The 23,145-nt window shown below is 43.7% G+C and overlaps 1 protein-coding gene across 4 annotated transcripts in view; it reads left to right on the top strand.

The window, feature by feature from the left end:
- Positions 1–4,447: 4,447 nt before the first annotated feature.
- znf423 (zinc finger protein 423) overlaps positions 4,448–23,145 on the top strand; it is a 158,162-nt gene continuing 139,464 nt past the window's right edge. For all 4 annotated transcript variants that reach the window (XM_080504950.1, XM_080504948.1, XM_080504949.1 and 1 more), the window contains exon 1: positions 4,448–5,824. In XM_080504950.1, the coding sequence (XP_080361076.1) occupies positions 5,785–5,824 (40 nt within the window). In that variant the 5' untranslated portion in view covers positions 4,448–5,784. The remainder of the gene's footprint in view (positions 5,825–23,145) is intronic.

Genomic DNA, 23,145 nt, shown 5'->3' with positions numbered 1-23,145 from the left:
ACACAAAAGATTAGACGAGGTGTGTCCAAAAGCTGTTAACTCAAGAGTCACCCCATGTGATAGCTATAAAAGCCTTCTGTCTAACAAGGTTACAGTTTCTTTGTTCTTTATGTAAAATAGGTAATTGTACTGCACCGATACTGGGAAAACTATGAGGTTTGATGTCTATTCCAATGGCGAAAGGCAAGGGGTCTGTGAAAATAGACCACGGTGGACTGTTTGTAGTCTTTTTAGAAACAATTTCTTTGCAGAACATGACCACTTTTCTCATCGGCCATTTCGTAGATGAGCTTTTTTTTTCTTTTGCGCAGTCAAATGTTGAGAGTCCAATTGTTAGCTACCTTTTTCTATGGATTTGACATGGAATGACCTCCCATATAATGTTCACTGTCCATTCTGTTCAAGTGATGTAATACAAAGTTTTAGGATATGAGACACTGTAACTTGAAAATGTCATCGTTCTCTGTAATAATAACACATTGAAATAGTTTTCCTCTGCACAGAAGGGAGAGCATCTGAGAGCATCAAAAAATAAATGTGATTGACCTTTACCACTATCACAAACCAAAATTAACAGTTTTCTCTTGATCACTCAACTTTACCCAACAGAGAGCTCAAACAGACTGAAATAAATCCAATAAAGTCTAAGTCCAATTACAGAAACTGCAAACATGATATGCAAAAGATGCATATGACAGCAAAACTATTCCACTTTTCTCACGATGTATTAGACTGACTGGATGATTTTAAGGTAAATAGTAAGAAATAAAACTTATAAAGCCCTCAAAATGGTGGGAAATGTTAAAAACACTTCACAATACTAAAGAAGTATTTCCTTGTTGGCACTATCAAGGCAAGATTATGCAACTAACAACAACAGATGATGATGTTTACATTGACATGAGAATGCTGCTGGTCTTCTTGTGATTTAGTTATGTGTCAAGTCCAATGCATACAACACAAAAGGAGCACTCACACAATGGCAGTGATTAGCAACCAATGCCATATGTTGCATGGAAGTGTGAACCAGAGGTGTATTTTTTTTTTACGTGAGAGACTGTGTAACCACAGCAACACATGCAGAAGGTATTTATGAAAATACACACACACACACACACACACACACACACACACACACACACACACACACACACACACACACACACACACACACACACACACACACACACACACACACACACACTCCTAGCACTTTATTCTTTCTGTCATAATCTCAGTGCTCTCACATTCCACATCACTGTAAAACCCACTGCTGTTAAGGTATGAAATCTTTAAGCCAAATCCCCATTTTGGGGCTGTAATTCTACATCTGCCCCTGGTTTATTCTATTGATGTCCTGTCTGTATCAATTCCCGCTGCATGTGTGTTGGCCGACTTATTCAGTGGCTGCTACTTGATGTTCTCTTGTGCGCATGAAAAAAAAAGCCAAATCCTTGTGGAGATGACAGAGGGTGTAATCGCAAGCTATGTGATTCAACAATACGACTCTTAGAAGCTATTCAGAGTGGGGCCTGTCCTTGACCCTTAAGGAGCTTGTAATGTGGGCTTTTTTCCCACTCTTTGTATTTACCGGCTGCAAGGAGGAGGGGGCACGGGGGCGGGTGGGGGGACCAACCACTGAGTAAGGGCTTTTGCCCCTCCATGCCAGCAGCAGTCACACTGGGGGGCAGCCTTCATGCGCTCACACACACACACACACACACACACACACACACACACACACACACACACACACACACACACACACACAGGAACGGGCACGCAGGTCTCCTGGCGTGCACTCATTTTCATTTGGAGGGAAGGGTGAAGGTTGGAGGGTGAGGCAGAGGGAGACGAGGTGGGGGTGGGGGTGTGTGGGGTGGAGTGAGGAGCAGAGACAAGGGCCCCCCCCCACCTTCCAAAAACCCCAGCAGGGGGTCAATCTTAAAGGCTGCTCTGTCTCTCCATGGGAGGGCGAGGTGGGATTGGGGGGCAGGGAGGCTCAATCTGCGGCCCTGCTGGTCAGCACAGGGAGCTCCACGTTACCCAGCTATCCATGACAACCGGAGGGAGCGAGACAGGAGAGGGAGAGTCAGAGAGACAAGAGAGCGAACATGGAAAAGCTCCGGCGTGGTCAGAGAGTGCTCGGTAGGAGCAGAGAGTGAAGAACAAAGCACTCGGTGATTTTCCATTTTTTCCCCATTCCCCTCTTTGTCTGCTTTATATTGTCCACAGACGCGTCCCGCTTTTCTTTCCTGGAAATAAAGGCACTCTTGAGAGGCTGCACAAACACACACTCTTAGATGAACACACTTGTGTGGCTAATTGAATTGTGTGTATACAGTAAGTCAAATGGCCTTTATGCTTTTGCCTTTTAAAAAAAAAACATTTTTTTGTGGAAGAACACCGGGATATCTAGCCACAAAGAAAGGTTGTGGGAAACCAATGTGGAACTCCAAGTTTGGTTCTCCTAAATTCTCTGATGTACATAAATTCTCTTTATGTACATCAGAGTGCGATAGAAATGTGGCCTAACTGCATATGGCACGAAAGTGTCAGAAATATCACATTTGTGATATCCTGTCGGCAGAGATTACCCACTCCCCCACCCCTCTAACAAAACCTCAATTTACAGTTTCTATGTAAATGAATCTGTGTCACATTTCTCAGCAGGGTCACCAGTGTGGGCCTGCAGCTCACAGCAGGACTTGTGTGTCTGTCAGACGATTGTAGGACAACTTGTCCACAGACAACTCATTCAAAAAACTGCAACCCCCTGACAACTTGTCCACGAACAGCACCCTCAGTGGACAACTTGTCCACAGGATGAGATTTCAGAATTGTTTTGAGAAAATAATTCTTTATTTTAAGTTTTACCCTTGGCATGCATCACGTTCTAACGTCTGTGGATGTGTTGGGACCCACTCAATGTTGCTTACAACAATGACTTTCTGTTATCAAATGAACTGGCACACCACATTTCCACCATATTATCCAAATAAACTATACACACACGCACACCCATATCTGCTCTTGGATGAACGCACACTTTGTTAGTGACACAAGTGTTAAGACTTTCAGCCTTTTCGGTAATTCAATCTTTCATTGCTGCATCCACAAGGCCAAATATGGAATCGTTATAATGATGCCCTGTTTAACAATTTGCACAGGCAATTAAAACAAACACATGAGGGGGCCAGTGATTTTCTTTGACCTTAAGCTGGAGACCAAGAAACTGCAACAACTGTGATTTTCCTGCATAGTGTCCCAACATTTCAAAGATTTTCTTGAACAACAATCTAAAGGAAATAATTTGTAAATCAGCAACTGAATGCTTTTTTTTTTTTTTGCAGCTGGCACAGCAATTAAAATGAGGTTGCACCATATGTTGCAAATGTCTTCTATATCAGATAGCAAAACACTGGGCTGAAATATATCAGGTTTACATTAATGGTCTGCAGTTCAACATATGTGGCCAATCTGATGTTTGGCCAAGTATGCTTGTTTGTATATGTATATGTTTGAATGTGCGTGTGTAACTTTTTTGTCGCCCTGCTGGTGACTGGTGACTTATCCAGACTGTACTCTGAAGATAGATGAGTAATTTTGTCACCTGAAAGAATTCTTGGTCCACAACCATTTGTGCACTGTGATATAATTTTTTAACTATTTATGTTTTGGTGTCGACAGGACCTCAGGAAGACTATTTTGGAACATGTAAAAATGATTGCGTGACAATAAAAATCATTGAATCCTTGATATGCTGTAAGCAATTTCTGAAGATGATGTGCATACTATATTTGCCACTGAATGTGAATTGAAAAAAAAATGTCTATAGACAGACTGCCTTGTGTACTTGATCCGTTTACGATTATTTTACAAACACACACAAGCATGCACACAACTCTTGTGTTTAAACTTTTGTTATTAACATTGTTGTTTCAGCCTGGAACAGGTACTAAAAACATTTCACTGCACATTATCCCATGTATAATTGTATTTATGGCAAATAGGAGGTCTTGATTGAAAAGTTAATAAAAAAACCCCCAAAAGATGCGGGAACATACTTGTTTTCTTGTGTCAAGTGACTGGATAAGTCACTTGAAACAAGAAAACACTCCACGATCAGTGTTTCAAAGTGAGAAATGTAATAATATCAAACCCACAAGAACCTCTTCCAGAACTCACTTTAATCCAACTCCACATTTTCCCTCTGCCTCGTCTGTCTGGACTCGGAGTCCCTGCTGTAGTGGCGCATATTGGCCACATCTTGGCGCTGTTGCCTAACTCTCCCCCTGCCTCCCCTCTCTCTCTCTCTCTCTCTCTCTCTCTCTCTCTCTATCCCCCGCTCTCTCTCTCTCTCTCTCTCTCTCTCTCTCTCTCTCTCCCCTCCAGCCCAGCCTGCCTCTCTCCTGCCTCTCTGCCTCAGCCAACCCGGGCTGTGCCGAGCTGCTCCCTGCGGGATCAGAGCGCTCCCCCGCCGGGACCCTTCTCTCACATCCCCCTGCTGGGACGCGGCTACATTTCCAGCCAAGCACTGCCTGCCTTGGCTTTATTATGTGTGTCTGCGCCGCAGCCCCGCCAGCAGAGGCAGGCAGAGGAGGAGGAGGGAGACTGGTAGCCAGAGTCAGGACAAAGAAAAAGCAGGGAGACAGAGGCTAGCGAAGGGTTAGACTTGTAGAAATATTAGGCTGCTATTAATACCGCCGCTAGGACATTGGGAAATATTAACAGAAAAAGAAAAAAGAAAAGAGGGAAAAATAGGAAGCGTGGGTAGTAAAAGCAGCAGTCCCCCTCGGGGTGGAGATGCAGGGGAAGAGCGCAATGTCCATGCCACCAGACCACCACCACCATCAACACTGCCTAGTGTAGAATAGCGGGACGGATCACGGGAGGCTGGTCGGTTCCTGGAAGGGACAAGACAAACAAAACAGACTGAAACAGTTTCGATAAACTATATACAAAAAAAAAAAAAAGAACAAGCTCCAACGGAGACGAGCGGAGCCAGAAGCGGGAGGCAAGAAGACGCGGCACATTACTGTTATTATTATCATCATTATTTTAAAGCGATTTCCCAAACCACTCTCCATCGACGCGTCTCATCACCTGGACCGTCACGCACCGCTGTGGCACCGTCATCTTCGGACTGTCACTTTTTTCCCTTTTTTTTTTTTTTTTAACCCTCCAAGAGGCGCAAGTCCGACCTGCTCAGGTGTTTAACCACACACGCGTGGGTGGGCAGCAGAGGCAGCTCGCGCGAGCGGTCCGGACGGAGAGCGCACAAGAAGAGAGGGGAAAAGACGCGTAATAAAGGGTGGACGAAAAAAAACAGAAGCGGGGAGAGACTGGAGGAGGAGGAAGAAGAAGAAGAAGAAGAAGAGACCACCGACGAGAGAGGGGGGAAGTTGTTCGCGTTTATTCTACAGGTTGCGTGCGCCGAGCGCGAGGAGGGACACGCACCAGCGGAGCTGCGCGCAGCCGTCGCCCTCGCGCCGCCTCAGCTCCCGGAGAGTGTTTGCTTGTTGTCGCCGGACTAACGGACGTTTCTCAGTCAGAGACTGAAGCTGCCGCATTGCAACAGGCGAAGAAGCAGCAGCGAAGTGGAGAGAAGGAAGAAGAAGGAGAAGGAGGAGGACAGATAAGACCCGACTTTGCGTCCGCCTGCATGGTTAGCAGAAAACGCGGAACGGAACAAGCACGCAATTTAAAGAACAAACATTTGTAATAAATAAGAAACAACAACAACAACAACAACAACAACAACAACAAAAAGGCAGACCAGAGATGTCGAGACGAAAACAGGCCAAGCCTCGCTCCGTTAAAGGTAAGAAACAGCTTTAGTTTGTCCTGTGAGCGGACACTTCTCACAGTTTTCAGAAAGGAAACAATCTAATGTTTAGCTGGTTTAATTCTGTCCCTCTCAAAGGGTTGCGGCCAGTCAAGGTAAATTCAATCTCCCTCCTTTGCAGTTATCTGGTTTCTAATGTTTGATAATTGGTCAGGACGCTGGTTAAATAATTAATAGACAGCTACAAAAAAAAAAGTGTGACTCCGCTGCCTTCCCGTGGTCTCCAATGGTCACATGGTTGTTACAAGTAAGATAAGATCTGCAGTTTAATTTCGCGATCTGTGCTGGTCCACTCCAGGATAATTGTTTTCAATTAGCCGCCACACTGCCAGGTCAACATGAAACATCGGTGTGTCATTTTTTCCCCCCTCACAGCCCTTTCTTGTGATTTCTGACCAACTTGTTGTAATCCAACCCTATTTAATGCGGATTACCTGCATGTTTGTGGTGTTCTCTTCTCCACCCTTTGGGCAAATCTGACCCTTTGACCCCGAATTAAGTGACTTGCTCACTTTAGCACTCTAAGCTTAATTACCTTTAAATAATGATCAAATGTACTTTTTAAAACGTTAAAACCCCTTAAAATTTTACACATGCTTCAAATTACAATAAGTAAATCTCAGTGTGACCAGATGTTCTGGGAATTTGTGTCTATAACCAAAAACAAGTAATAATATTTGCACCCCCCCGTTTTGACTAGGACCTGCAAGTTAATAGAAAGCTGTGATTAACAGTTCGTGTGGCTAAACTTCACCGAAAGTCCATGTTAGACATGTTAAATTGGAAGTGTTAATTTTGTATAAGAAGGCCTGAATTTATGCCATTCTCATAAAGTGGTATTCATTGCAGCGCACGGGTGAGTGGGCATCATATACGGGGGCATGTGGTGTCCTTGGCCTCTGTGTTTCCTTTATGAGACCCAGATGGGCAACGGGATGGGATGACCATGTGGTCGCCACCCCCTCCCCCATTTCCTCCACCATACAGGCTTTCCCTTTTTCCTGCAACTGTCTAGGAAGCAGAGGGGAACTCTGACAGCGTTGTTAGTTTGATTAGCAGCGTGATTTTTCATTGATGGATTTCAGGCCTCTCCTGCAGGTCCTGGGCTCAGCCCCGACTCATGCGGGGCAGGGGTGGGAGTCGTTTTGTCAATAGCAGGAGAGTGTACATGTGCCACACATGAAGTACAGACAGAACGTGTTATGGTGTTTCCCTCAGGGACGCGCTTGCGGTTCACTGCGGGCTATACGTGCGGGGAAACTTTTTCAGACTGTTCTTCTCAGTCCGATCCACACGAGATGTCACAGGGAAGAGGATACGATTGTCACAGCAGATTCCTCCACCTCTTGTGTATCGTAATGCTGGTTTCAGTTTTCATTTGATTCATGCAGCCAATTAAAAAAAAAAAGAAATCTTGATCATGAAATGTCATATGGCCTGAAACAAATACAATATTCCTATGATACAGAATTTTATCATTCATATAGGGACCACTTATTGAGCATCTTTTGCTGTGAATTTATATTTTATTTTATTTATTCATTTTATTCTTAAAAGCCTACCCCCCCTTGACAAAATTGCTTTCTAAGATCATTTTTGGGATGCAAAAGAAATTTCGTCCATTGGGATATCTTTGTTGTTGTTTTTTTGGCTTTTTAAATTATTGATAATTGATTTCATATGCAGATACGTTGGGCTGTAATTTTTCATTCAGCTGTGTTCACGTGAAGAGAAATAAACAACCTCTGGGCAAAATCTTGGAAAGCCTTGGCTTTTGACAGTAAATAATGTTAAATCATCCTTCATGAATATTTAGTTGATTTCACTGTCAGCGGTATGTGAAACATGGGTTGATAAAAAGGCTGTTGTTGCCCCTTCTGTTGTGGTGGTGTTGATACTCAGTGCAGTTTGTCAGAGCACAATTCAGCTGCTGTGGACCAGTGAATCTGCCCACTGCTGCTCCCGGTGTGTGTGTGTGTGTGTGTGTGTGTGTGTGTGTGTGATTGTGCGTGCCTAAACTCCGCAAGATCTACATTCTTGTGTTTGTGTTTGCATGCATCATGGACATGAAAGCCTCGCTGTGTGTCTGTGCGAGTGTGTGTCACTAAGGCAGCCTGGTCTCAGCAGCCGGGATAACCAGAGCTTAGCTTTAGTCAGGCAGCCAAGCGAAGCAGAGCGAGGCAAAGCTGAGGCAGACGACCACCACTCTGCGCGCGTGTGTGTGTGTGTGTGTGTGCGTGCGGACAAAGGTAACGCGGCCCTTGTAGTGTAGCTTGCATAAGCACCGTGTGTTTTGTGTGTGTGTTCCTCATTCATCTGTGTGTGTACATGCGTGTTGCTATCTCCCCTCCACACCTTGCCCCCACTGACAGCTTGGCAAGACCTGGCATTGGGGCAGGGGGGGGGGGGGGGGGTATGGGGAGAGGGATGCAGAGGGAGACAGACATGGAGGAGAAAGAGGGGGTGAAGGGTAAAAAAGGTAGGAGAGAGGTGTTTGGGGCCAGTGCAGTGGCACATAGCAGGTGAGTGGGGAGGGATGGAGGGAGGGATGGAGGCCAGGACGAGGTGAGAGCCACCAGGGGATTATCTGTGTTTTCATGTTCTTCTGTCTTTCACCTGCTCACCCAACTCTGACTGGCTGCCTGGCTCGAGCTTACGGACCCACTGGCCAGCCAGGCATACCAAAACAATAACACACGAGCACCGAGTCCCACCTCATCCATCTCCTGCTATGGATTTTCACTGACTCATGGTGCCCCTGGCTCGCACAAAGGTTATAAATCAACATTTTATTGTTATTGTAATCTGTCAGGTTTGATTTACATCAGATAATCAGGCACATTACCCACCACTCATACTTTAAAGTTGTTTTCATTTGACATTTATTGGTTGTTTTTTTTCTAACTTTTATACCCTGATTACCTCATGTGCTTCCAAGTGGAAAAAGTTCATTGCTCAACATGTGGGTTGAAGTACTTGTGAGAATAACTGGGAAAAATTGTGTTTTTATGAGTTTGTCCTATTTGCAAAGCTTGACATTTACTGGATGGAGTGCACGGCGCTCTGTCATGTAGTCTCCTGAAGCAGATATGCAGTAATAGTAAAACAACATGTGAAGATTTTAGCCTATCACCCCGGTGTTTAATTTGTTTTTAATGGCTTTTTGCATCACAGTGGAGTTAAAATACAGACAGACTTGAAGGTTTATGTGCAGATTTAAATGAATCCACTTATATTTTGACGTAAAAGCTGCATATGTAGTGCCGTGCAGTAATATGTTGCGCTGTATTTTGTTTGTATTTACAATGCCGATGATGGTGTATATGGCTCTTCCGTGGCGGTCGCCACAGCAAGTCTTTGCAACCTGCACTGCAGACTTGGCTAGTTTTTACAGCGGAGAGTGGGATTCAAACTTGGGTCCCTCAAACTCAAGGTCAAGACCTAATCTGATGTGGCTCTATCGGATTCAGTTTTAATTACAAATAATAAGCAATAATAGTGATCCCATATTACTTTCAATCATTGTATCATTTCTTCATACCTCGGCCCATTTAAACAGTAGAAAAGTAACGCAGCCACTGGAAAACGGCGGTATTAGTCCTCTCATTACGCTTCCTCATGTTTCACCACTGCCACTGTGCTCTTTTGATGGATTTACTTGACCAGCCTCGCCTTTATAGCGATTAGACCTTGTTAGCAGTGAGGGGACTTGACTAATTGCAGTCTGTTAATTGAACATGGACTAATGGCGCGATGATGGGCCATGAAACAAGCTGATGGGGTGAGAGAAAAAGGAGGGGGTGGCCACGAGGAAGAAATGAAAGAGCGCGGCTTCTCTCTTATCAAAATATTATTTCAGTGGATTAATCCGTTTTTAATGTGTGTCTTTAGCGAGGCGAGGCAGCGAAAATCTCCCTCTCTGTCTGCTCCAGCAGCCTCGCAATGCTATCTCCTTCTCCTCTCTCTCTCTCTATCACTCTCTCTCTCGCTCTCTCCCTCTCTCTCTCTCTCTCTCTCTCTCGCTCTCTCTCTTAGCTCTTAGCCCCTTGAGTCTCTCATGCATTATGTAGTGATGATTATTACTTAATTACACATTAATAAATCCGCTTCATTTGCAGGACATTAAACGGGAGTTGAGCGCATATGACAGGGAGATGGAGGAGAACAGGAAGATTGGAGAAGGAGGGACATGAAGGGAGCACTTACTTTTTAGCATTTATTTGGTTTGTTTTGAGTGTTGTTTTATAGGAGGGAGGAATAAAGTGTGAGTTGAGCACTGCTCTACCAGGCTAATGACATAATTTCCACTCCCATCTCCTTTCTACCTCACTCATTCTCTTTTCGTCTCTCATCTCTGCACGTCCACCTTCGTTCAGTCTGGATCTACTTTTTTAAAAATCAAATACAAACACATTTCCGGCTCATTTGTTTAGACCGACTCCTGATCAGCTGTTGCTAACGTTTGCTTGATTTCATGAACTTCTGTGTTAAAAGCGGAACTGTAATTTCAAAGAAATGGGTAAAAAACAACCCACTGCCAACAATGTATTATCACAATGGTTTCAAATTATATTGAGTGACTCATCGCATAATATATGAATGATTTCAGCCGTACCCGGCTGCATCATACTTTTATTACGCTGGTTAAGGATGCATAATAATCCCTGTAAGTATGCGACTTAAATTTAATAAGAAACTCTGGGATAGTAATTATTCATTGCCTGGAGTTAAAGTTATTGTCAATTAACTGCTCAAGACTTGAAATTAACAATTGCCAAGCCGCCAAATGTGGGTAAAAATTAATTGTGACTAGAAATGTCATCAAGTTACAACCCAATTTGATAGTTTTTCAATCTAATTATGACACTCCCACAGAGGCTAAAGGAAATGGAGCAAACAGTAGGTCACGTGGGCGCACACGGTGACCATATGTTCCTTTTTTATTATTTGTAAAAGCCTAACATCATCCTAATAAATGCCGGCAGCGGCCGTATGAAACATTGTGCGGTGTGTGTAATACAGTACAGTTAATCTCTCATTTCTCATCCACTCTCGCTCTGCCGTCTATTTTTCTTTCTTCCTTTGCCTCTTTCTTCCCATCTGGCTTTACCATTAGAGTAGTTTTTAATGTCACCCTTTGGCAGAGCGCAGAGACAGTCATAGGGCGACTGGCTCCTATAAAACTCGCTGACCCTGCACATGTGGCTTGGATTACTTCAAGACAACAATGTTTTCTCTCGCAGGTACATCTGAGTGTGTAAGTGTTGGAACGCGCCGTGTTTTCCTTTTTATTAATGCACAAAAAGTGAACGTCTAAATTTTTGTTTGTGAAGCTATAAATAGTATTAACGGCAGTGCGATCGACGCCTGTACAGGCACATTGAGTTGCGCCTGTACAAAAAGCCTGTCGTGGCTTTGCATTAAGGGCTGCTGAACCATTAAATGGCTTTCTGAAAGCTTTGTTCGAAATTCCATTGACTCCTCAGCAGGGGGTGGATTTGAGTTTTTGGTAGTTGTTTTATTTTTTTTTTTTAATGGGACAAAACAAGCCAATGTAATTGGTGATTGGTGGAGCCCAGCAGTACCATGCATTGAATGTAATGGACTCATGTGGATTTGCACTCAATTAGAACCAAATTACCACACGATTGGGAAAAGTGTACAACATAACTAAACAGAATATGCCTTTTTCACTGGAGACAGGAAAGGAGTCAAGGTGTGCTGATTTTAAAGTATGGATGGGTGAATACCAGCCTTCCCACAGCTTTCATCACGACTTCAGAAAATTAACAATACCTCTCATATCTAACATTTATATTCAACACAAATGCACGATTACTACCACTTCAAACCTGTCTTATCATATTCATTGAGCACGATGGCTGTGGTTTGAATGCAAGAATATACATTTGTTAAGTGAGTTTGTACTGTTCATCAAAAAATATGCTTTTCTAAACGTATGGCGCTAAAAGTGGGTTAGGGGGCAAAATTGGGACGCAGTATACGGTATAGAAAGCAGGGCTAGTAAAATAACAAATATTCAGATTCATTTCTAATTTGATGCTATGCTTAAAGAGCACATTAATATAAAATGTGGTTAAAAAGACTCTGTTGCCTCTCTTAACCGGTAAAACCAATAATGTATACAGTTTTAGAAGTTGGCTTTCAGGCCACCAAGAATTTGGATTGATGCTCATTGTCCATGTTTGTTTTCTGCAAACCCACTATGTGCAACTTGGAGCAAAGTCGGCTCTTCATTTTACCAGTTTCAGCAGACATGGGGTGAAGTGCAGGATGCATCCTGAGCACGTTATGTCTTTGGATTGTTGGAAAACTGGATTCCCTGCTGTGAGGTTCCTTTATTTCTATTTGACTCTATGCAATCTGGATGAGATTGGAATCTCCTGCTTGGGTATGTTGAATGTGTCTCTCTCTGTCTCTCTCTCTCTCATTTTTTGCTTCACTGTGGCAAACTAGAGATTTTAGAGAGGGGTCTTCTTCAGCGGAGAGAAAAAAACGTTGTGAACCACTGCCTTAAAGGACAGCTGTCCCCCTTGTATTTACAGTGAAGTTGTCAAATGTGATTGATTAGGTTTAATTAAAGACAAGTGTCTGTCTATCTGCACCAGCAGCTGCTGTGTTTACGTTTGACATCCGATTGTGTTTCATTGGTGTGCCGGTTAAATGATCTTTTTGACCCTTGGAAAAACTCTCGGTAATCAACTTAACACTCTGGGATGTTAAGTACAGTGATATCGGAGTCGTGAACGGCAACGTTCAAAGAGTCGGACTTGATAAGTCCCGACTTGTAACCCTTCATCAGCAGGATGAGCCGCAAAAATGAGATTTTATTTGAAATACTGGATGGGAGAAGGTCATATCATCTGGTAGGCTTGGTTAGCATTTCATTGTGCAAAGTGTGTGTCCATGTGTGAGTGAGTGTGAACTCATCTGTGTGTCGAGCAAGGGTGAAGTCCCTCAGTGAGGTGTGTGTATGCCAGCGACAACTCCTTATCTGAGGCCAGCCTGGTGTGGTTGTGCATGTACATGTTTTGAGAGTGTGTATGCACGCGCGCGTGTGTGTGTGTGCACGAGTGAGTGTGAGAGAGCGAATGGGGCCGTCATGGGCCAGGACTTGTGCCATTGTAGCGGCTTAGCTAGCCTCGTTTATCAGCTGCAAACTCACTAGACCTTAACATACACCCACCCCTCTGGAGAGAGAGACACACACACACACACACATGCACATGCACACGCACACGCACACACACACACACACACACACACACACACACACACACACACACACACACACACACACACACACACACACACACACACACACACACACACACACACACACACACACCCTCTCAGCCTTTAAGAAGAGAAAGATGATGCTGGTATGACGGTACACATGTACACACACACTCGGTTCATGCAGACGATTTAGACAATGCTTGCCAAGCCCGTTATCCCCCGGCCACCTGATAGTCTCCCAGGACATGGACCCTGTTTAGTTTCCTACAAGTCGTCCAGTGTGTATGTACGCAAGAGGTTGAGATCCTCAAGACATTACTCCTTTGTCTGTCACTGATGATTTCACCTGCAAAGTGTGTGTTTATCCATATTTTATCCGCATTATACCGACTATTAGGTTTTTAGGTGGGTAATTGGTGTGAAAACAATTAATATTCTGTTAAATGAGCTCTTGGCAACAAGTCTGAACATCCACAATGCTACGGTTACAATAAAGGTCGCTATTAGGTACAAAACCTTGAACAAACTTGATATTTGTAGTTTTTTTTATTACTGATTATACTTCTCTCTTACGAGATTTGTAAAAGCGCAACTCACTTTATTGTGCTATTGCTTTTAGTTGATTGCTTTTTGTATCAAAGTTTATCCTGGGAGAGATATTTAAACTGAAAAAACTGAACTTTTATACCCTCTTGAGACCATATTATCTCAAGAGTATCTGATGTAGCTTTGAATTAACTTATGCCCACATGATATACAATTAAAAGTATTTAAATATGTTATTATCGTGTTTTAATAGTCATTGTCTCCACTGTGGTCGATCAATAGATAAAATGCTAACCTTTTCATTTGGCAAAACACTTAAGTCCCGTACATCATATAAATATTGAAAAGCAGTGTTTGTGACTGACATTAGTAATCAAACAAAAGAGTTGGAAAACGACAACTGCCAACCATCAAAATTGTGCATTCCAAATAGTAAACAGGATTGCATTGCAATGTATGTATTGCATACATGCATTTTAAACATATTTATGTTATGAGATAGTATCATTAATATTTTTAGACAAAAAGAGGGTATTTCCCTTCCCAGTCTGCCATCTCCACCACAATCTTTTCCTTTCATTCATCCTTTCATCATTCCTTCCTTACGCCCCTCCAACCGCCACCTCTCCGCCCTCCCCCTACAACCCCCTCCCACCCCCACCCTTTCCTATTCTGTACATTAAACATTAGTGGTGGGGGCAATTAGCTGTGCCCCTCTGCACACCTGGCTGATGCATAATATATTTATTGGGTAACCCTCCCTCTCCTTCTGACACACACTGCTGTTGATGAAAGGGTGACTTTAGGGAAATGGGAAATGTGTGTCTGTGTGTGCATGCTTGTGAGTTGGGCCTTGAGGTTTGACCTCTCCTGACCTCCTGAGTTTGAGCTATAAGACCAGGTCAAATGTCACCTGTCTGGCTGAGGTATTAGACAACATGATGATTCTTTCTATATCTTTATTAACTGTACAGGCTCTTAAATAAGCAACGATTTTGAGCACATCTTATCTTCTAAAGATCTGCCTTGCATCTAATTCCATTCATGGAAAAATCTTAAGATACATTTCCCACTTTGATAGCTATGTGGCTACTCATCCAGCAATTATAGTACACAATTTTAGTTTTAATCCCAATAAAAGGAACCAAAACGCAATACATTTGAGTTTTAGTGCTTGACGGCTTTTTCTCCCCCGTCTGCCTTTTGCTGTCTGCTCTTGTAAGCAAACGCATGTATTTGTATGCAGATGCACGGCCACTCACAGAACATAGACCCAGACTAATGTGCATTGTCCTCAGAGCGTGGAGTCTTCAGCTGAACAAGCTGCTTGTGTTGTGTTCCTTTTTTATTCAACACTCTGCTGGGTCTTTGTAGTGCGCCCCGCGACAGACCTACCAATGGTTCTTTTTAGCACTCCCGTCTTCAGTTGGTTTTTCTAACTTCTTTCCATTCACCTCCCAGTCAAAAGGCAAGAGGCACCCTGCGGTGAGGCTTACAATGGGGCGAGTGAGAGCAGGAGAAAGCAAAAGCGCAAGACGGCCTGTGTGTGTGTGTGAGAGGAAGCAAGAAGGAGAGACTCCACACTGCAAGAGAAATAGAAGCGGTTTGAAAAATAAAATAGCATTTTTAACTGATTTCAAGAAAATGTAGTTTGTCGCCCCTCAACTTTTAGTTTTGAATGAAATATCGACTCAGTTTTAGTAGCACCAAACTTGCATCTTAAATTTGAAGCTTTCCAAATAATTATGGCGTCGACAGAAGTTTGAAAATATTTGAAATAAGAAGACTCCAGGCATTTTTTTTTCTTCTTCTCGAGAACTGCTAAAGTTGGGAGAACAAATCCACACTTCTGTGAGCGCACGAGCAGGTTCAGAAAATCCAGAGTGACTTTACTTGTTCTGCAGAGTTGGTGGTGGTGTCTCCTCTTGTATGCCCGGGTTCTAATAAAAGCTTCATGCCCGTATCAAGACAGAATGGAGAAGGGGAGACAGTGGCAGAGTAGAAAGAGAATAAGAGATTGTATGATGAGTTGTGTGTGTGTGTGTGTGTGTGTGTGCGTGTTGGTCAGTGTAGGTCCGTTTTTAAAAATGCAGAAGTACTGTCTGCCTCACACTTGGAGTTGATAAGCAGTCTGGGGAGTAGCACACCTAGCTTCTACTTCTCCTCTCCTATTCTTGCCTATCCTCTCCCTCCCTCTCCAAAAAAAAAGGTAATTACTTTAGTACAAATAAATACCTTGCGAGGGGAATAATTGTTTATTGACATCGGTACATTGAGCCAATGGGATGCCAGTTTAGAGTGTGACTTAACCTTAAGTGTACATTGCCTGTAGCATCGTCTTTGAACCCTGTTTAAGCCCCGTTTAAAAAAATATCCCAACAACTCACATGTGCTTAAAAGCTATTAACTTGGACCATAGTGTACTGGTGACAGTATTGCAGACTAAACGTTGCACTCGGGAAGCTGTTTTCAGGAACGACTATTTATTTACAGTGCTCCCAATGCCATTGGTCATGTGAACAAACAGCCAAAATTCAACAGTCGTTTGCCGTTTTCACTCAAAAACAAAGTTGCGTACATGAGGTCTTAAAGCAACATTCAAAAACTGCAGATATTGCAAACTTTCCTAGACGGGGCGTCATTTGCTAGGGGCATACCGTAGATCAACAACAAGAAAGACATTGACCCTATTTTTTTTCTATTTCAATCTACGAAATGTGGACACAATGAAGAGATGCCATCTCTGTCGTCGACTACTGAATGTCTCTTGGCCGACATGAGGGACCGATGAATCATATCGATCATTTCAACATGTTGGCATTGTAAAATGTATAGGCTGAAGATTCACACTGAGTCATCAACCCTGCTTGGTGGGGTTGGGGTTAGTGTGAATGTGTTTAATCGTCATGTTGAGCAGGGTCAGACATGCCGTCGACGTCACAGGGTTGGTTTTTGAGGAAAGGCAAGGCAAATGTCGACATGGTTCAATTACGTTGTGAAGAACCTGCAACCAGTGTAAATAGAAACACGGCTACTGCCAAAGCGCTAATAGATTGTATTAAGAGTTCAGTAAAGATTCTGAAACCATAATGCTTCTGCTGATCTTTGTGGTGGGGGGACCATGTTGGTGATGTCACCAACATGACTCGAGGAGAGAGGCGATTAAGAAGTAGTCAGTGTCGGACAATCATACGATGAAATCTGTGAAAAGTGTCGGTATTTTGGGTCTTTTCAAAAATAGGAAGTGCATTTTATAAGTAGCTTGATTGCACGTCTACTCAAACAAACAAACAACCAGCCACGCTCCGAGCGCACACGCGCTGTGTGTATATTTTTCTTGTTACTCCCAGAAGGAGCGTGACGAGCGAGTTAATCTGTCCGCCAGCGATGCGGCATGACACAAAGCTGTTTATTTCCCTTTTCCTCTCTCTCTTCCCTTCTCTCCCTCCACTTGTCTCGCTCTCTCTCTCCTTCTGTAAAGCCTAATCAAGTTTGTATCAAGCTAAATAATGCCTTAGCGTGAAATTGGTGTCTTCAGTCAAAAAGCACTCCCGAGCCTGTACTACAAGAGAAGGCAATTATGTATCCCTCCCTACCCTTCCACCCTCAAGCCCTGTGTGTGTGTGTGTGTGTGTGTGTGTGTGTGTGTGTGTGTGTGTGTGTGTGTGTGTGTGTGTGTGTGTGTGTGTGTGTGTGTGTGTGTGTGTGTGTGTGTGTGTGTGTGTGTGTGTGTGTGTGTGTTAATATGCATGAACTTTGACTGCTGTACCTCCATAATTCGTCTCATCTCCTCCGGATGACATCAGAGCGTGTTGCAGCTCAGTCTTCTATCATTGAACTCTGTCTTTATTTGACTTGTGTGTGTGTGTGTGTGTGTGTGTGTGTGTGTGTGTGTGTGTGTGTGTGTGTGTGTGGGTCTCTAATGGTGAGTGCAGGCTGCTGGGGGAACTTCTAGTTCAGTTATTTCTGGAGGCCTCCCCAGAGTCAAGGTACTCCAGAGGAATGCTTTCCCTCTCCTCCTCCTGCCCTCTCTTTCTCACTCTGTCCTACTCCTTGTATTTTCTCCTTGCTGCCCTCCTTCACCTCTCGTACTTCCTCACGAGCGCATTCGTCGTCACCTCCGCCTCACCTTTTCCTCTCGACTCTCCGACTTTGCGCTCCCTCTTTCTGCACGGCGCTTACGTTTTGCTTCTCTGTTTACTCGTCGTCCTCCTCCTCCTGCTTCGTTTCGCTTCTTTCCTATACACGTCTCCGCTGCTATCGATTCCTCTTCCCCGCCACACTCTCTGACAGACAGAAAAACAAATGTCAGATCAGAGAGGCTCTTTAATCTCAAGCTGTGTTGTTTGGCCCTGAACATCAACTCTGCGCTTGTCTGTTTGTGTGTGAGTGAGAATGAGCGCTCTGCTTTTTAGATGTTGAGAGAGGTGAATCAGTTGTGTTTTAATGAGCAGCTCTTTCTGTTTAACTGAGAGTTTGTACCATTTTTGTAGGAATCGTGCACCTGTGTTAACACAGTCAGTCTCTGTGTGCACAAGCCAGGAAACACACGTGCGCTTACGTTGTCCAGTATTGTTGAGCGTACGTTCGAGGATTTTGGGGAGGTTACATAGCTAACTCAATTTGACCACAGACCATGTTTTTACAATCAACTATGACCTTATATACAAAAAAAAAACAAAAACTGAAGACAAGGAGTGAAGGTCAAATCGGGTGAAAGCAGGGGGAACGTTGGGCCGCACCGCAAGAAGATTGACAAGATGGAAAAGTAGTGACGACTGAAGGTGGGAGCACAGCAAAAGCTGTAAAAACATAATCAGATGGAAACATTTTGGATGGACGAAGAGGGAGAGAGTGGCGAGAGAGGAAGAGTAGAACACGGAGACCGTGGAGAGAGAGAAAAAGATAGAGAGGGCGATGGAGCTTGTCCGCCAGGCTTTGTGTGGTTGTTGTTCGTTCTCGCTGCCATCCATCTAAGCCCTCTGCTAACTCTGTCCCTTTACTCGCACAAACAAAACCACGCAGCACACACACACGCACACACACACACACACACACACATGCTCACACACTGTCCCAAACCTCAGACTAGCCTGGTGTTTCTGGCCACTGGCTCAGAGCTGGGGATGTGTGTCTGTGTGTGTGTTTATGTATTTTAAGGCTGTTTTGTTCAGAACGCAGGCAGGCAGAGAGAGCGGTTTTACTGCTGATAAAAGTATTTGGTTAATCAGCTTCTGTCCCTGTCCCCTTGTGTGTGTGTGTGTGTGTGTGTGTGTGTGTGTGTGTGTGTGTGTGTGTGTGTGTGTGTGTGTGTGTGTGTGTGTGTGTGTGTGTGTGTGTGTGTGTGTGTGTGTGTGTGTGTGTGTCTCTTAGGCCATTGAAGTAGGGGGTGCTCCCAGGGGGCGGGCTGGGGATGTAGATTGGCATCAACCCTCGGCCAGTGGCGTCACAAAGTCGCTCCTGAGGGACAGGAAGGGCAGCCAATGAGAGAGTCCGTGTAGAGCTATAGAGAGAAAACCGTCTGTGGGGGGGGCGAAATGGGTACGAGAGGGGGATAAAGGGAGGAGTGAAGAAAAAAAATGATGAGAAGGAGAGACAGACAGATAAAGAGAGAGAGAAGGGGAGTCAGATGACAATTACCCTCTTGACTTCTGTCCAGCACCGGTTGTCAATCAGACGGCCCCTCTGGGAACTGAGCCCGCCTGTCATTGGCTACACCAACCGAGGTCCCGCCTCTCTGTGTGGCCTGGCCAATGTACGATTGGTCACAGTGACCCGTTCGTCAAGGAGATCTGGGAACACCAGAGCCTTGGGCTGCTTTGGGAATAAATGGCCCTGATACTGTGCGTGCATGCATGTGTTGTTTAGAAGAAGAAGAAGAAGAGAAAAAAAAGACAAAGGATTTTCTGGAGGAGATGCAAAGATAGACAAGAAGGTGCAAGAAAGTGGAATGTGGGAGAAGGGAGTAAAACTGATGAAGGATGAAGGAAGTAGACAGTGGCACAGGGAAGAAATGGAAAATTGGTAATTGGTAGAATGTAGGAACAAAGCATGCTGGGTAAACTGTTGTCAAAAAAATCAGACTCGTTGAGTATTTGACGGGGACACAATGGCCAGAAAACATGGAGAGAGCCTTATGGACATGGAAAGGTTGAAAAAATGAGCACAAAGAGAGACAAGTGGATTAAATAAAGAATACAATTGAGTATGAGTGGTCTACTGCTTGACTTCCTGGCTGCTTTAAGTATATTTGATCTTGTCTGCACTTGGATAATTGATGACGACAACTGTGTAAATATTTGTCTGATAACACAGCGGAGACGATAATACATCTTGACTTTTTTGCTGTTCTACTTTGCAGCTCTCTGCTCTGATCTCACACTGATGCCTGAAAACTAAAACAGCACACACTCCTCATTGTTGTATCCGAACATTAATAATGACAATTAGCCTCCTTTTTTGGGTGTTTTTACAGTTTTTTTGTTTTTTTTATATTTTGGTAAGAAACTTTCCCCTGTGGTTGAAATCTGTCATTGTTAGGAAAGCTGAATAGAAGCAGGTCACAGCCTGTTTTCCACCCTGAATCAACTTGTACTGTAGAGAACTGGGGTGGCCGTGGACGGGGTATAATTTGTGTGTATATTTATCACCCAGCATGTCTACTTTGCTTACTGCTTGCTTTAAAATTTTTAACCTTTGGGAAATTTAAAAGAAAAGAGGTACTTTGAGAATGCAAACTACGAGGAGGCACATAAGGGTTTAAAAGATCAGGCAGATATGACGTGCAATGCCATTTAATTTTCGTCTACGAGCAAAAACAACTTAACATTTTGCACTTAGATGATACAAAAAAAAGCTTAGCGCTGAGGTAATGTGATCACATTTACACACTCTGGTCATAACGCACGCTGCGCTCTGAACTGCCTAAAAACCTTTTATAGACAAAACGTTTCAGCCGTCCCATATATTGATCATGACTGTGCAGAACGGTCATATTTTAAGATGTTTTTTGTTCTTTGTTTTGCAGTCATTTAGAAATGTTCTGGGTATTTTCAAGTGTTGTACCATAAATATGGGTTTGGGCCACTTGAAGAGATTTCCATGTTCCCTCATGGCACACACACAATGACCCCCTGCCTCCCATATGCATGAGCTCCTCCCCTTTTGCAGCCTTATATGCAAACCCATTGTGATGCACTGTATTTTCACATCCACCCTTCACAGACACCTTTACATCACATCCACCATTAACATCTGCTGTAGGCGCATTCACATTCAACCACTTTTGGTCGAGGCTGACCTCCGGACCACATTAGTGAAGATACATCAGCAGCTGTCATCATACTTACGCCATCTGCAAGACTTTTTTTTTATTTTTTTTTTACACCAAACTTTAATTTGAAATGTCTTGTTTATATTAACAGTAACTTAATTTCGCACTTTCGCTGAAAAAGACGTGTAAAAGCCACATTCAATACACTCTGCTCTCTCAAGGGTTAACAGCAAAGTGAGTGTGTGCGCTCACCAAGGATTCCCTGCAGCTTCCTTCTTGCATTGTGTCACACTCGTATCGTGCTCCAGGGTTTTAATTTGCGCTTCATTTCTGCAGTGTGTGTGCGTGAGAGATGTTTGATCTTTCGCCTTTTTGCTCTCTCAGTAATTACTGCCTTGCCTACAGGTGCGCCACTTCCTGTGCGTGCATAAATCCTTTTGTGTGAGCGTGGGACCGTGTTTCATGGGGATTGGTGATATCACCTGAAATCAATATCACAATTAATTGCAACATATAGACATTAAATCTGTGCGAGATTCTCCTGATATCGATTCTGTGTGCTCTGGAAATAAGATGCCACCTTGTTTGAAGAAATTCAATTACAGAACACATGAACATCCTAAGAAATAAGAAGTTTGCTCCCTGCAAATTGGCATATTTTGTTTTATAAGAGTGACAAATAATCCCTTGTGCCCATGCATAACATTTGCAAGCAGGGACTTTTGTAAGATTGAAACTCTGCTCCTGCTGTGCCATAAATCAGCTTATTGTTCCAACTTACATCCCTCAAACTAGAGAGTATGAACAGAAATGAAAAACATATTGTAGGCGTCAAAGAAACTAGTGAAAACAACATACAGTATTAACTGTACCTTGAATTCTGTAATTGTGCCTTTCCTTTCTCTGCAACGCTCACAAGCCAATCTCAATCTGTTCAAACTCATCACAGGTGTACCCTCTTGTCTTGCACATGCTTTCCCCTCTCTCCTTTTTTTTTTTTTATCCTTGCAGTATCTGTAAGCATGCCTAACCCTTCCCACACATGCACATACACACACACACACCCCCCCCAGCGACCCCCCGGTGTGTGTGCAGGGTTCACAGTAACGGTGTGTGTGTCTCTGAGGGGGACAGAGGGAGGATATGGGAATCTAAATAAAGCTATGTGTGCTTGGCTAATGAAACACAGTGTATTCCCCACAGTCTCATCAGGAAAAATGGGCTTTTATCAGAGGCAGAGTTACCACCACTACTACTTCTCAGGTTTTTTTCTGAACAGCCACTCTGAACCATCCGAATAAAAGAGGTTTGTCATCTTTTCACCTTTTGTGTTTGGAAGAATTCTAGTGACAAGAAGCAGACAGGGCCAGGCAGTGTGGCAGTCTCGGGAGGGAGCGAAACACTTGAAAAGAGTGATGCAGCTCCTTATATGTGTAGGTGGAGTGAAATTCTTCTTCTCTTCAGTTTCGCTTAACGTTGTCCGGGTATCGAGATGTATGCTGGGACACAAGCAACGGGACCCCGAGTCTTCACAGTTTGCAAACATTAGAGAGACTAATTTTTCCACCTTCTCTCTAAATCAGCACACGTATGCCCCTGCATTACATGTTTTTGAGGCGTCATTGTGTGCATTAATGACACAGCCCACAGCGCAGTTCTTTAAGAGGTAATATTCTTTAGGTATTTTGGAGGAAATACTTTGTTTTTCTTTCTGCTTTTCTCCTCTCATAGCTTCTCTTATGTTTCTCTCTGCTGTGTTTGGCAGCTATGTTGGCCACAGTGGGAGGTCTCAATGCGTGCGCGGTTCTGTTCAAGCAGACACACAGACTTTAAGTCAAAGTCCTGAGGGTCTCAAGTGCATATCTGTGTATGTGTGTGTGTGTGTGTGTGTGTGTGTGTGTGTGTGTGTGTGTGTGTGTGTGTGTGTGTGTGTGTGTGTGTGTGTGTGTGTGTGTGTGTGTGTGTGTGTGTGTGTGTGTGTGTGTGCGCGCACTTGTGTGCACATATGTGCTTGTCCAGGAATCTATTAGTGTGTTATTAGCACTCTGTGGTCCACATCTGCTACTCAGAACCATCTCCAACCCTGCATACTCAAAGGGATGTTTCAGACTTGAGTCTGGATCCTGGTTCGTCTCTTTGGATTTTGAGGAAATTTAGTGTTTTTCAAAAACCCAATGGAAGAAACGTATATCCTGCCTTTTCAGCTGATTAATGTAAA

The sequence above is a fragment of the Blennius ocellaris genome, assembly GCF_963422515.1.
Source record: "Blennius ocellaris genome assembly, chromosome: 11".
NCBI lineage: Eukaryota > Metazoa > Chordata > Actinopteri > Blenniiformes > Blenniidae > Blennius > Blennius ocellaris.
This window is presented reverse-complemented; position numbering and strand designations above follow the sequence as displayed.